The 14,165-nt window shown below is 44.1% G+C and overlaps 1 protein-coding gene across 4 annotated transcripts in view; it reads left to right on the top strand.

Moving 5' to 3' along the window:
• CLIP1 (CAP-Gly domain containing linker protein 1) overlaps positions 1-14,165 on the top strand; it is a 91,433-nt gene that overhangs the window by 63,039 nt on the left and 14,229 nt on the right. For all 4 annotated transcript variants that reach the window (XM_079762405.1, XM_079762408.1, XM_079762407.1 and 1 more), the window contains 2 exons: positions 2,507-2,627; positions 8,945-8,997. In XM_079762405.1, the coding sequence (XP_079618531.1) occupies positions 2,507-2,627; positions 8,945-8,997 (174 nt within the window). The remainder of the gene's footprint in view (positions 1-2,506; positions 2,628-8,944; positions 8,998-14,165) is intronic.

The following is a 14,165-nucleotide window of genomic DNA, read 5'->3' as shown; positions in this document are numbered from 1 at the left end:
GGCCGGGCCACCAGTTTTAAGTCCAGTTTTCTCAATTCTACAACTTACTGCTGCCTTTACAATTTGGGACAAATCTTTTCAGTTCCCTGAGCCTCTGTTTTCTCATCTTTAAAATACAAATAATACCATGAGCCTCCTTAAGGGTTTGAGGATTCAGTGAGAAAATGTGTAAAAAAGCATTTTTGTTGATTTTAAAACATCAAACAAAGACTTAGGACATTTTGATATTTCTTAGACCCCTTTTTTACATTTTCCTTGCTGTGGGCTCCTAAAAGACACCAAGGATTGAAAAACATTTAAAAGATGGAGATCTTTCCTAGAGAAAGAATAGGGTCAGAAATGTCTCTCACAGGCCACACAAACGCCAAGACCAAACATCCCCTGAGGAGGGCAGTGTTCACCTGGGAGTGAAAGGTTTGGCTTATGATGATTTCATCATGAGTAAAACCTTCTATTTGGTCAGGAATTCATTAGACAGAAGATGGACTTCAGCTGTCCTATGTGCGTGTATGTTTTGATCCATGGCTAACATCAAGCCTCCCAGGTTTTGATGTATGTTTGTTTCTTAATATATTTTTATTGATTTCGGAGAGTAAGGGAGAGAGATAGATAGAAACATCAATGATGAGAAAGAATCATTGATTGGCTGCCTCTTGCACACCCCCTATTGGGGATTGAGCCCACAATCCGGGCATGTGCCCTCCTTGACTAGAATCGAACCCGGGACCCTTCAGTCCACAGGCCGACACTCTGTCCACTGAGCCAAATCAGCTAGGGCAGTGGTCGGCAAACTCATTAGTCAACAGAGCCAAATATCAACAGTACAACGATTGAAATTTCTTTTGAGAGCCAAATTTTTTAAACTTAAACTTCTTCTAACGCCACTTCTTCAAAATAGACTCGCCCAGGCCGTGGTATTTTGTGGAAGAGCCACACTCAAGGGGCCAAAGAGCCGCATGTGGCTCGCGAGCCGCAGTTTGCCGACCACGGGGCTAGGGCAAGCCTCCTAGGTTTTGAATGACTAATTACCTGAGGCTAAAATTCCCTCTCAGTTTTTCTTCACTTGCTAAATAAATATCTCCGTAAAACACCAAATTTAATGTGCTAATAAGAGAATTGCTTTGCAGATTTATTCCCCTAAGTCTTCACGAGGCTAGCCCAGCGTGCATATTATAGGTGGATGGAGAACTAAAAATCTAGAAAACGGAGATGCCAAGCACCGCCACCCATTAGACAATTGAAGTTAAAAATAGATGTGTTCATGCGTCAGTGGATGGATTCATACCCAGATGACTGGACTCAGAATTCAGCCATGTATGGCAGCTTGCTAAAGGGAGTGTAGCCAGCACAGACTCAAGATGCATAATTGTATCAAAACCTGCGATGGCATAAAACTACAAAGTAGTGAGCAAATAAAATATTTGGAATGTCCATGTATGGAGGTTAACAACTTGGGAGGTATATTTTGGATTAATTTTAATCTTGGAAAGATGCTTAGTAAATAGAGTTAGCCAGCTCAAGTTTTTTTTTGTGTTGTTGTTTTTTTTAAATAGATTTTTACTGATTTCAGAGAGGAAGGGAAAGGGAAAGAGAGACAGACACATTAATGATGAGAGAGAATCATTGATCGGCTGCCTCCTGCATGCCCCCTATTGGGGATTGAGCCCGCAACTGGCCGTGTGCCCTGACCGGGAATCGAACCCCGACCACCTGGTTCATAGGTTGATGCTCAACCACTGAGTCACACCAGCCAGGCCCTGCTCATGTTTCATATGCTGATATTCACAAGATAGGTTAGCAGGCTATTTTTAAAATTTTATTTCCTTTGATTACAGATTAGCATTATAGAAAGAATATAGTCCAAATAAAAACACCTGCTACATAACTAAAAAACTACATTTCCTTTGGGATTACACCTCTAGTTGGCAAAAAAAATATACTGAGATTCAGACTAGCACTTGATTCTGACAGATACCGACAAATGAGACCATTAGATTTTTATTTCTGCCAGCAAAAAAAATAAAAAAATAAAAAAATCCAACAATAAAAAAAAAGATTACAGACTTAATGCAGTTAGGACAGAGTACCTTGGCGGCAAAGTAAATCCCTTTTTCAACATAAGTAGGCTTTAGTATGATTTTCTAATGGATATATTCCTGAAGTCAAGAGGGGTACTGACCATTTCTCTTGTCATTTATTTGATAGTGACATTGCGTTTTGTATGGGGAGTGTTTAGAAGTAAGGTGAATGTGGGTGGTGAAAGGCTGGATGTAGATTTTATTAGTTTTTTTTAAAAAATATAATACCCGTGGGTGGCAATCCTCCTCTGAGAGGTTAGAGCCATTTAGCCCCTCCTGCGTGGAGATAACACTGCCTCCTGTTATTATAGATCCTATCGGGCACGTGACCCAGATACATTTTCCTCAGTGCTGTGAAGCTGGTCGGCTCCCACAGTTTCCGTGCCTGTCTTGTTTCTATGGTAACCCTGCACCCACTGTCCTTGCAGAGAAACCCTGAAGCAGGCAGCCGCTCAGAAGTCCCAGCAGCTTTCAGCACTGAAAGCGGAGAACGTGAAACTTGCCGAGGAGCTGGGGAGAAGCAGGGACGAAGTCACGAGTCACCAGAAGGTCAGTGGGCCTCGGGTGGGCGTCCCTGCCTCGGCCACGCCAACGCCTGCTGCTGCTGGCGGGGCGCTGCTTAGAGGCAACCCCAGAGGAGCTCCATGTGGCTGGGTCCTTCCCACTGGGATGTCACGCTGCCTGTGTTCCGTGTCTCCTTGTTTCCAAGTTGCTGTGCTGTAGGGCTTAGGGTAGGAGTCACTGACAGGTCCTTAAACACAACACACCACCACTGGGAACTTGGCCAGCAACTAGAAATTAAGATCATTATTAGCTGATCTTACAGCAGTGCATTTACATGGACAGGACGGTATCTTCTTCCTACTACACTTTTAAAATGATTTTCTCTAAGATTTTGTTTTTTCTTTCATCAAAATTGGTTTAAAAGGGAACAGATTCCAAGAATACGGTTTTGGTGTGAGGCTTGGCAGCTGTTTCTAAATAGAACTCTGCTTCACTTTAAATTTTAAGACATTGAACAGACATTTCCTACTGGAACCACGTGTACGTGTGCACTCCTGTGCATTGGTGTGCAGGATGTGCGTTACACCCAGAATGAACACTAGCCACAGCCCGTTTGCTCCTGTGTTTAAACCCCACAGGTTTCTGACAAGTTTATTAGACACTGAAACCAACCGGACTTTAAAGAACGTCACCTTCTGCTCTTTATTCTTTAGCAGCCAGATCCAAGTGCTCGGTTGTTAGTCACACCTCATGTCAGAGCCGAAGCTCAAAGTGGCATCGTGGAGGGAACGTCACTGTGTAGTAATTCTGACTCTGCGCGGCAAGGGGAAAAATTTTCCCAGCATGCTTTTCAAACATTCATTCTCACGGGGTGGAGTAGTTTGGGGTAAGTGTGTAGCGTATCTGGGGACATTATACAGTCTGTGGCGAAAGCACTCTTTGGAGAATTGAGCTCAGACTTTTAAAGTCTCCATTATAGCTTTTCACAAAAGGGATGCCGCATCTCTCCAGCCTCTGGGAGGACCAGGGTGCTGTTGGCGATGGTCTCTCTCCTCTGTTGAGTCCTACACTGTGACGGGCACAAACAAGTGACAGCTGTCATCTCACTCATCTGCACAGTGATTCTAGGAGTGGCATTGTCATGAACCCATTCGTAAAAGGGGAAACGGGAACACAGAGAAAATGGTAACTTGCTCAACCTCGTTCAGCTAATGGTGTCAGGCCATCTGTCGTCTTCTGATTTGGGCCAGGCCAGAATCGGAGTGGGCTGCCTTACCTAGGGTGGTGCGCTCCTTCGATCGGTGCACGAGCAGCTGGAGTTCATGAGAAGTAGAAACCCAGGAGAGGTTTTCTTCCTGTGCAGCCCCAGTCGGAAAACCCAGGAGAGGTTTTCTTCCCTGTGCAGCCCCAGTCGGAAAACCCAGGAGAGGTTTTCTTCCCTGTGCAGCCCCAGTCGGAAGCACTGGGGAGCTCTGAGGTCGGTGTGTCTGTGCAGATTGGCCAGGGAAGGCCCTCTGCTCAGTGCTGCGTCTGTTCCCATCTCCTTCATCTTGTTCTGTTGAACTTGTCTGGGGGGAGAGCGGGTTCTGTAAGTGGGAGGAACACCCAGAGGTCATCCTCTCATCTCATGTCCTGACCTTCGCTGGGCCGTTGATTACATTTCTGTTTCTGTCACCCAGACCCAGAGAGGACTCTGTAGGGGCTGCCACGGTGCCTGGGGCGGTTTTCAGGGCTCCTCTCCATCCCCCAGCTCTTCCTCTTCCGCATGTTGGGGCCTGAACTACCTTCCTTTTGAAAAGGTTTTGGCTCAGTGGATAGAGCGTTGGCCTGCAGACTGAAGGGTCCCAGGTTCGATTCCGGTTAAGGGCATGTACCTTGGTTGCGGGCACATTCCCAGTGGGGGGTGTGCAGGAGGCAGCTGACCGATGTTTCTCTCTCATCGATGTTTCTAACTCTCTATTCCTCTCCCTTCCTCTCTGTAAAAAAATCAATAAAATATATTTTTTTAAAAAGAAAAGGTTTTGTGACTAAACATTTGAAAGTCAGTGACGTTGAAGGGTGTTAGGAAATAGCACCTGCAAAGGAGCAGCTAAGAAAATGGCTTCCCTGTAAGGACTGAGGTTGCTGTGCCCTTTGCTGTTTTCTAGGTTTTCCTCAGGAGAGACGAGGGGTGTGAATAAAGCATCATAGGCTTTGATGCTCAAGGTTGTTAACGACATTGATTACCAAGAAGGAGTACAGAAACTCTTCCCTTGATATAGATCTACAGTTTTACATAGAGACGTGTGTGTGTGTGTGTGTGTGTGTGTGTGTGTGTGTGTGTACATATTTCAGAAGAGTGGCGAGAAGCATTCATTTAAAATACCTTAGAAGAAACCTTAGTCTAAAGAAGGCTGGTGCATTTGCTGGCTTATTCCTCTGATTGTATGACTTCTAGGAACCTAGAGCACTTTTACTTGTGTGAAATTACAAATTTTCACTCTCTTACATTTCCAAACTATTGATCAACTATGTTCAGAAATATACTACAGAGCCAGTGTTCGGCAGAAACCCTATTTAAAAAAAAAAGACTTTTCAATGTAGTACTAATAAAAATATTTAATGTTTCATTCTAAAAATTAATACAGTCAAGACTAGATTGACACGGGGTAGGATCTGAATTGTCCTGGCTCCCTTACTTAGCGGCCCCAAAACTCCCTGCATATCTCGTGAGCAGACTACTGTGCACGTTTCACAGAATCGTCACAGCACACCTCTGCGACAGTGGGTTACTTTGTAGTCGAGGAAGCGGAGGCTCAAAAGTGAGGTCTCTTGCGAAGGACATAAATTTACTGCTGTAACCATTCTGTAGTGTGCAATTCAGGAGCATGTAGTCCATTCACAGTGTTATGCTGGTCCAGAACAGCTACATCACCTCAGAAGGAGACCCTGCCCCCATTTAAGCAGTCACTCCACATTCCTCTTCCAGCCCCTGGCAACACTAATCTCTTCTCCCTCCCCACTTGGTGAATTTTGTCTCTATGGATTTGATGATGACGGTAATGATGATGATTTTTAATCCTCACCCAAGGATATTTTTTCCATTGATTTCTAGATCGAATGGAAGGGGGAGAGAAGGGGAAAGAGAGAGAAAAACTTCAATGTGAGAGAGACACATTGATTGGTTGCCTCCCACTCATGCCCTGACTAGGCCTGGGGAACCCGCAACCAAGGTATGTGCCCTTGACCAGGAATTGAACCTGGGGCCCTTCGTCTGAGGGCCGACACCCTAACCACTGAGCCAAATCCGCCAGGGCTTATTATTCTTGATATTTCCTATAAATGGCATCATACAGCACGTGTCTGTTTGTGTCTGGCTTCTCAGCATCGTGCTCTCAAGGTTCATGCAGGGTGTAGCAGGTGTCAGTGCTTCGTTCCTTTTCATGGCTGAATAGTCTTTTATTGGGTGGACGTACCACATTTTGTCTGTCCATTTGCTTCAGGTGTTTTATGTCTCCTTTCTTCGTTCAGCTTGTCACCTGTCCCTCCTGATGTCTGCATTCTGCCTATAGTTGCTACCACTAGTTTTCCATTAAGATCCCCCGTGGGTTGAGAAATCTCTTTTCCTTAAAAGCAGTTCTAAATCTTGCTGTGCGTTTTCACACTTACAACCCCAATTCTTCCTTCTTTTCAAACTTTAAAAAAGAGTGTTCTGTTTTCTGCCTCTGTCTCCCACCTCCTGCCTCCCTCCCAGCCCCCTGCATGCTGCTCTATGCACCCGAGGTGACGGGTGCCTGAGTCATCGCTTACCGAGTGGTGGCACCGATCTTGCCTTCCTTCCCACTCTGAGCACTTGGCACCGCAACTGCATTCTCAATGCTCCTCTTGTAACTTCTTCTGCTCCTTCCGCTCCTTTTTCTCTGCATCTCCTGCCGTACCTGGTCACCTCCCTTCACGGCTCTGCTGCGACATCCCGTCTCCCTCCCCACATGGCGAACCTCTCCTCGTTGTCAGGAGCCCACCCTAAAGCTCGTCGCCTCGCAGCTCAGAGCTCTCGGCTCCTTCTTTGTGTTCCTGTCACAGTTGCCACTGTTGTCTTACGTGGAGCGCTCAGAGCTCCATGTTGTGGTCGTTTTTACTCTTCTCTCCCCACACGGACCTCAGGACAGCAGGAGTCATGGAACACGGCAGGAATGGGATGAGATGAGTGTGTTGTGTTTAGCCAGGGCTTCACATCCTGTCCTGTCTTACAGGAGGTGTAGAGACTTTGAGATGCCCTTGGACTTCCTCACACGTCCAGTCCAAAGCCTTGTTGCAGAGAGTTGTGCTGCCAAAAGCCTGATATTTAAAAAAACACACACAAAAAAACACAAAACACATTTTTATTGATTTCAGGAGGAAGGGAGAGGGGGAGAAAGAGAGAGAAACATCAACGATGAGAGAGAATCAATCATTGATCAGCTGCCTCCTGCACGCCCCTACTGGGGATAGAGTGTGCAACTGGGCATGTGCCATGACCGGGAATTGAACTGTGACCTCCTGGTTCACAGGTCGATACTCAAGCACTGAGCCACACTGGCCAGGCAAAAGCCTGATCTTTAACTGAGTGGAGCACTTGCTATGTATGGACAGTGAAGACACATGTTGTGGATTCCGGCAGCTAACATGGTCTCAGGAGGAATGGCGAGAATTCAGAGCATTCTTTCTTTTCATGGGGAATACTAAAAATAACCATCTTACTGTGAGTTCTGTTCCAATAGTCATCTTAGGCAGTCACTTCTGAAATGTCTGATTTATCATTCCCAACCCTCATACATCTTCTCCTTTGTAAGGATTGCAGATGCACTCGGCTGTCACTATGGGAACGGTGCTGATTTCCTCTGGTTATTTGCAGAATGAGGTTACAGTTTGCCTGTGACTATTTGATAGGATTAGAGACTCAATACCAGTATTTCATCCACAGTTCTTCTTGGTTATAGCGCGTGGTGCATACAAAAAACATTACATGGGGTTATCATCTAAACTGAGTCATGAATGGGCTCTGGCCAGGCAGCTCAGTTGGTTAGAGCATCATCCCAATATGCCGAGGTTGCAGGTTCAAACCCCAGTCAGAGCACATACAAGAATCAACCAGTGAATGCATCAATAAGATTGATGTTTCTGTCTCTCTCTTCCTCTTCCTCCCTCCCTCTCTCTAAAATTAATAAATAAGAATTTAAAAATAAGTAAATAAGTTGATGCATTAGTGATTGCCTGCCTCTTAAATAAACCTGAATTACCAAACATGAATGCTTGGGAAGGGAATGCTATTTTTAGCTTGCCATGTTTTATTTTGGAGAAATGGTGATCATCAACCCATCACAATTTTCATTGGGTTCAGGGACTTCTGGGCAAGTGGGGCTGAGTGAAGCTGGACCATAGAATCTCTGTCTCTCTTTTTTTTATAAAATATAATTCTTAAATGAATTTTTATTGATTTCAGAGAGGAAGGGAGAAGGAGAGCTAGAAACATCAGTGATGAGAGAGAATCATTGACTGGCTGCCTCCTGCACACCCCCTACTGGGGATTGAGCTCGAAACTTGGGCATGTGCCCTGACCAGGAATGGAACCCTGACCTCCTGGTTCATGGGTCAACGCTCAACCACTGAGCCACACTGGCCAGGATCTTCACTCTTCTTTACACTGGAGGATTCCCTCTTTCTTTCTCTTTTATGACTTGACTCTTTGGAAACCTTTGTATTTTATAGGCGAGAAACGAAGGCTTGAGATAGAACAAGCATAAAACAAGGCCCACAGAGAGTAAATGACCTCTTCCTAGCCCTCCCTGAGTTGGTGACATTCAACCTCTGTTGTTTCAGGAAAGGAACCAGAATGTTCATAATGACGTTTTCACTCATCTGTTAACATTTATTGAATGTCTAAGGTTTATGCCCTTTACTGTTCAGATGTTGTTTAATACTTTCTTTTGTTTTGTTAATCCTTACCCGAGGATATTTTTCCCCATCAATTTTCTTTGAGTGAGTGGAAGGAAAGGAGGGAGGGAGAGAGAGAGAGAGAGTGCCTGTTGCATGCACTCCAACCCAGGCAGGGATCCTGCAACCCAGGTATGTGCCCTTGACCAGGAATCGAACCCTCAAACCCTTGGTCTGTGGGCGGCCAACACTGAGCAAACCAGCTGTTGATTAGTAGTTTTAATTCTCAAGTCTGTGAGGAAAGGGAGTCAGTCAGGTCATACATGGTTTGTAAACAAATAGCTGTACTTCCTGTGATATGGTGCCAACTGCTCTCACTGCCCTGGGCCTGGGAATGGAACCCGGGCTTGAGAACTAGGCCTCTGCGGGCTCGCTGGGAACTGACCTTCCATGTGTGTGCTTTTTTCCAGGTGGAAGAGGAGAGATCCGTGCTCAATAATCAGTTGTTAGAAATGAAAAAGAGGTAGGTCTTCTTTTTCTGTTTATTGTGGGCATGTGTGTGAGTGTGCGAGTTTAATAAGGAAAACGTTAGAAGGTGATGTGTACGGTGGTGACGTATAGAAAGTGTGCGACCTTCTCATTCAGAAAATTGCATCGTGATAGCTCAGTACTCAAACCATTCACAAATGATGAAAACTCACTTGCCAAAGTCTCGGTCTTCATTGCTAAAACAAAGAACAGCTGCATTTTAAGTCACGTTCAGTTGCATTTGTTTGGAAGTGTTCTAAAAGCAGATTGTCTCACGTGATACTGCTGTTCCCTCCTAGTTTCAGTAACGAAAAATGCTATCATTTTACAAGGAGTGATTGATCTGCCTATAAACACGGATTTCCATGATATAAACATTTTAATTTTTCAATGATAACGGGTAACATAATTGTAAATGTTTATTTTCAGAAAAAAAGAGCTTTGTCATTTTTTTCATGATAATTAAATAGTATTCAAGTGAAAGCCTCCCAGTCCTTTTGAGTAAGGATACACAGGCCCACAGAAACAGTCATTTAGAAGCTTAGTGCTTTTATACATCCTGACAGTCTGTCTGCTCTTTTAAAATGTGCAGTTTGTGTCTAGAGAAATTTTAAAAAAAATAATGAAATAAAGTAGAAAAACAAGAATTCCCCACGCTCTTGCAAAGTATTCTCCTACTTGTCAGGGCCGAGGGGCTCCCCTGCCAGGCAGCTGCACACGTGTGTTATTTACACCTCAGTGCCCCTCCTGCCCGCTCGGCAAACCTGCTGAGGAATTGAGGGCTGCACTTCGCCCACAGATATCTGAGTTCCATAAGCTACATTCTAACGGATGTTAGGCCTTGGTCCAGGGGTGCCGTTCTCCATTCCCTCTAATTAGTTTCATTCTTTGTTCAAGTCTCACACCAGAATGTGCATGTGTTTCGGCACCGCCACGCCCCTGGCCCAGCCCGGTGTTCTCCAGGTGACCAGGCGTGAGCGTGGTGACCAGGCTGGCCTGCCTTAACCCAGCTCCTGGCACAGCCCCACCCATGTGGGCCTCCGGTGTTTATTTTTTCATCCATACAGCTTTGTTTCTGTAAAAAGAACTTCGTGGGGGAGATCTGTAATACTCTCAACAACAAAGTTAAATTTAAAAAAAGAAGCAGCAGCAGCTCATGCCCGCAGTTATCTAGGACATGTGAAGAAGTTCATAGGACTCTTCCTGTGACATTCTGGCCAGCGGACAAATAAAAATGGGCTGATGTAAGCCCTGGCATGTCCCCTTGCATTGACGTAGCAAGTCTGTAATCTCAAAACAACCCACTGAAGTATATGGTGAGGCATGCATTTAAAAATGATGAAACCTCAACAGTAAAGATAAACTTAAAAAAAAAAAAAGGATGAAGTGCCAGCCCAAAGAGTCAGGCACCTTGGCCAAGAACTTAGATGCAGGTGTAAGACACAGATCCTCAGATTTTTATGCTGGTTCTTGTCTCACTATACAGTTATTATTATTTCTTTTTAAAAGAAAGATGCTGTGCTTTGTTCATCCTTACCACATGCCTTTCAAAATGTGATTGGGGCCCTAGCTGGTTTGGCTCAGTGGATAGAGCATCAGCCTGTGGACTGAAGGGTCCTGGGTTCAATTCTGGTCATGGGCACATGCCTGGGCCGCAGGCTTGGTCTCCAGTAGGGGGCGTGCAGGAGGCAGCCAATCAATGATTCTCTCTCATTGATGTTTCTATCTCCCTCTCCCTTCTTCTCTGAAATCAATAAAAACTAGATATTTTTTTAAAATGTGATTGGGCGTTGACTTTTTTCATGGCTTCAAAAGGTGGAACATCCCTGTCTTCATATTTCACCATCTCTGCTCCTGTTTTCGGTGCTGGATAAATTTAGGAGGATGTCTCTTAAAAATTACTCTTGTTACCAGTAAATACAGATAAAAATGATAATTTTTCTGGGAGTGAAAAAAAATTTAAATCTATGTTTTCATATTTACAACTATTTTTTTAAAATATATTTTGTATTGATTTCAGTGAGGAAGAGAAAGGGGGAGAGAGAAACATCAATGATGAAAGAGAATCATTGATCGGCTGCCTCCTGCATGCCCCCTACTGGGGATCTAGCCCACAACCCGGCATGTGCCCTGACCAGAAATTGAACCGTGATCTCCTGGTTCATGGGTAGAGGCTCAACTACTGAGCCACACCAGCCAGGCTACACCTTTTTTTTTTTTTTTTTTGGTCAAATTGTTTATTAACCCTCATGGAAAGTTATGTCTGTTTCAGAAATCTGAAAGCAAGTATATGTTTGAGCTAATAATTTGGGCCCCTAAATACCTTCTAAAGTCAGTTTGATAAAGAATTTGTATATGGGTCTATGTGTATCATAGTTAAGTAAATTTAGCATGGAGTACTAAAAAGAATTTGATTTGCTCTTACTTTAAAAGTCTGGAAAGTACTTAAATCATAAAGTTATTTGAGATGTAGTTGTTGAGACAAGAATTGAGATCTTAGTCGACAGTTTAATTTGGAAGTGACCGTTGAATAGACATAATCAAGAAAGCATAGACTTGCCTTCATTACACTGAAGTCATTGTATTGAAGTGCAGTACTTACTCCCGACTGTAGGATGAAGCTCCTTTTCATGAAGAAATTAGTAACAAAAAGGGGACATCTGTAATCCTTTCAACAATAAAGATAAATTTTTACAAAAGAAAGTAGTAACATCCTTCTGTATTGCTACAGTTTATTGGTATCTAAACATTGAATTGCAAGCAATATGTAGTCAAGATTTTCCTCTTAAGAATGTAATCATTGCCCAGCCAGCATGGCTCAGTGGATGAGCGTCAACCTAAAAACCAGGAGGTCATGGTTCAGTTCTCAGTCAGGGAACATGCCCAGGTTGTGGGCTTGATCCCCAGTCGGGGGGCGGGGGGTGTAGGAGGCAGCTGATCAATGATTCTCATCATTGATGTTTCTTCCTCTCTGAAATCAATAAAAACATATATAAATATTTTTTTAAAATGTAATCATTTCTTTGGAAAACTGGTTTCCATGTTAGGCAGACCTCCTTCAAAACAGGTTCCAGGATGTCTGAGAGATACGGCAGAGCCGACCTTGATTTGCCGTAACTGACCGAGAGGAGAGGTGGGTCTTCTGACCCCTGAGGTCTGCAAGCAGATTAGAGGACTTGTTTGGCTTCCCTCCCTCGCTCTAGGCTTTTCCATGTTAAAGAAGGGACTTGAGAGCCAAAATCTTAGACGTGGACTTGTTGGAGTCAGAACCAATTCTGTCAGTGTAAATGCTAGATTGCCGTCAGGGCTGGAAACTGGTTGACAGTTCCCTCGACAAATTCTGCGGAGTCCCGTGCTGCTCACTGTGGGTGGCTGACTGTCTGACTGTCTCCAAGCTTTCGCTGCTTACCAATGCTCACTTCACTCCTCTCTTTTCCCTTCCTACTCTTGCTTCCTTTGCTATATCTGTGTGTCTTTCATGGTAAGACTAAAGAAAGTCTATCCACATTATAATAAATAAATTTCATATATTTTTAGTAAACCAAATTGTTGTATATATATTTTTGGCTGCCTTTGTCCCTCTGTGTCTTGCTTTTGTTTTGTAAAATATTCTCAGCAGTATACGCACACACACTCACACACACATTATCTTTTTTTTTTTTTTTAAGCAAAGAATTGCAGTGCAAACTTCTCCTGACTTGCATTTATCTTCATGTTTCTAATATTTGGTTCTTGTTATTTTGCATTTTTAAAGCTTGCCCAGTTATACTTTAAGGTATTCGCTTTACTGCTAGAATTTATTTCTTGTGCAAGTAGTAAGGAAAGAATCTGGCTAGTATGTTCCCTTGGAGGAAAGATTTCACCCCCTCCCCGCCCCCCCCCCCCCCCCCGGCCCTTCCTTCATATTCTGCTTATCTTCCCTATTTGACATTTTGAGTAACACCAAGTCAGTCCATTCAGCATGGCTTCGGGGAACACGGGCCTGCCTGCCGGTGTGATTTGTGACGCAGAGGTCCATGATGTTGGCTAAATGGTTTAACTCAGCCTCTCTCGGTCCACACAGTGGGATTGGGGCTTAGAAATAGTGAAGGAAGCCAGCAGTGAGGACCTGCCCCAAAGATGAGCTGCTAACAGCTGTTTGTCCTGCCATTTGTCACAAGTAAGGTCCCTTCCTCAACCATGCACCTTTTGATAAACCGCTCCTTCTGAAGCGGCCTTGCTCAGAGGCTGTGTGTATGTGAGGATGAGCAGATAAAGATGCTGTGCCTTCCTCCTCCTGCCGGCTGGTGGTCCCTAACACCAAAAATCGGTGACATCTTTGCTAACGAGAGTTCCTATGATGGAAGAATCCAGATCTGTTCAGTAATCCCTAAATCCTCATTTTTTTCCCCAGTAAAAACATTTCAAATAATGTTCAGATTTGAGTTAGTTTTCTAACAAGTGACGCTCTGGAAATAGGTGTTACTATAGAGCAAATCACCAAGTCAGTTTGTTAGAGGCTTAAGGAGACTGAGCTTTATTGAATCTTTGGATCGCATCAGATACTTACTTTCCAGGGGGAAGAAAGGTTCGTACGTTCCTTCTGTTAAAATCGTTGTTTTGTTTTAACCCGAGCAAGATCCTATTTCCTAGCAAGGTGCCACTCAGTATTTCAGCGTCACTGCTGCTCACCCCATTTCAGTGTACAGATAGTGCTCGGATATTGAATTCCAGGAATGTTTGTAAGTCTCAAATTCTTTTCTTACTACTTACCATTCCGGAGTATGAGTGTCAGCCACACAATGAGATAAATACACTTAATATTTTTATCTTTGTATAGAATCTACCATAAATCATGAGAATTCTGTAATTCGTGTGCCGGATATCTTGGGTCTCACTAACCAGACATGTACATTCTTCCATTTCTAACCTGGGCCTCACTTTTCGATCCTTCCTGTTGGCTCTGCAACAGACCGAACCACGACATGCTCCACGCTCACCCCGTTACTTCCAGCGGAACCGGGAGTAACTTGGCTTGTTGCCTAAGTTATGAGTTCTCACTGAGGATTAGCTCCATGAGTGACGTGTCCAGGTTGTATGGCCTGAGGGCTAGCTAGCTAGGAAAAATTCTCTCCAGTTTTGTCGTTTTCCAAACCATTATTGTGATACAAGGTCTTTTTCCTC

The sequence above is a fragment of the Cnephaeus nilssonii genome, assembly GCF_951640355.1.
Source record: "Cnephaeus nilssonii genome assembly, chromosome: 22".
Taxonomy (NCBI): domain Eukaryota; kingdom Metazoa; phylum Chordata; class Mammalia; order Chiroptera; family Vespertilionidae; genus Cnephaeus; species Cnephaeus nilssonii.
The sequence above is the reverse complement of the archived record's forward strand: the minus strand, read 5'-3'. Positions and strand labels throughout refer to the sequence as shown.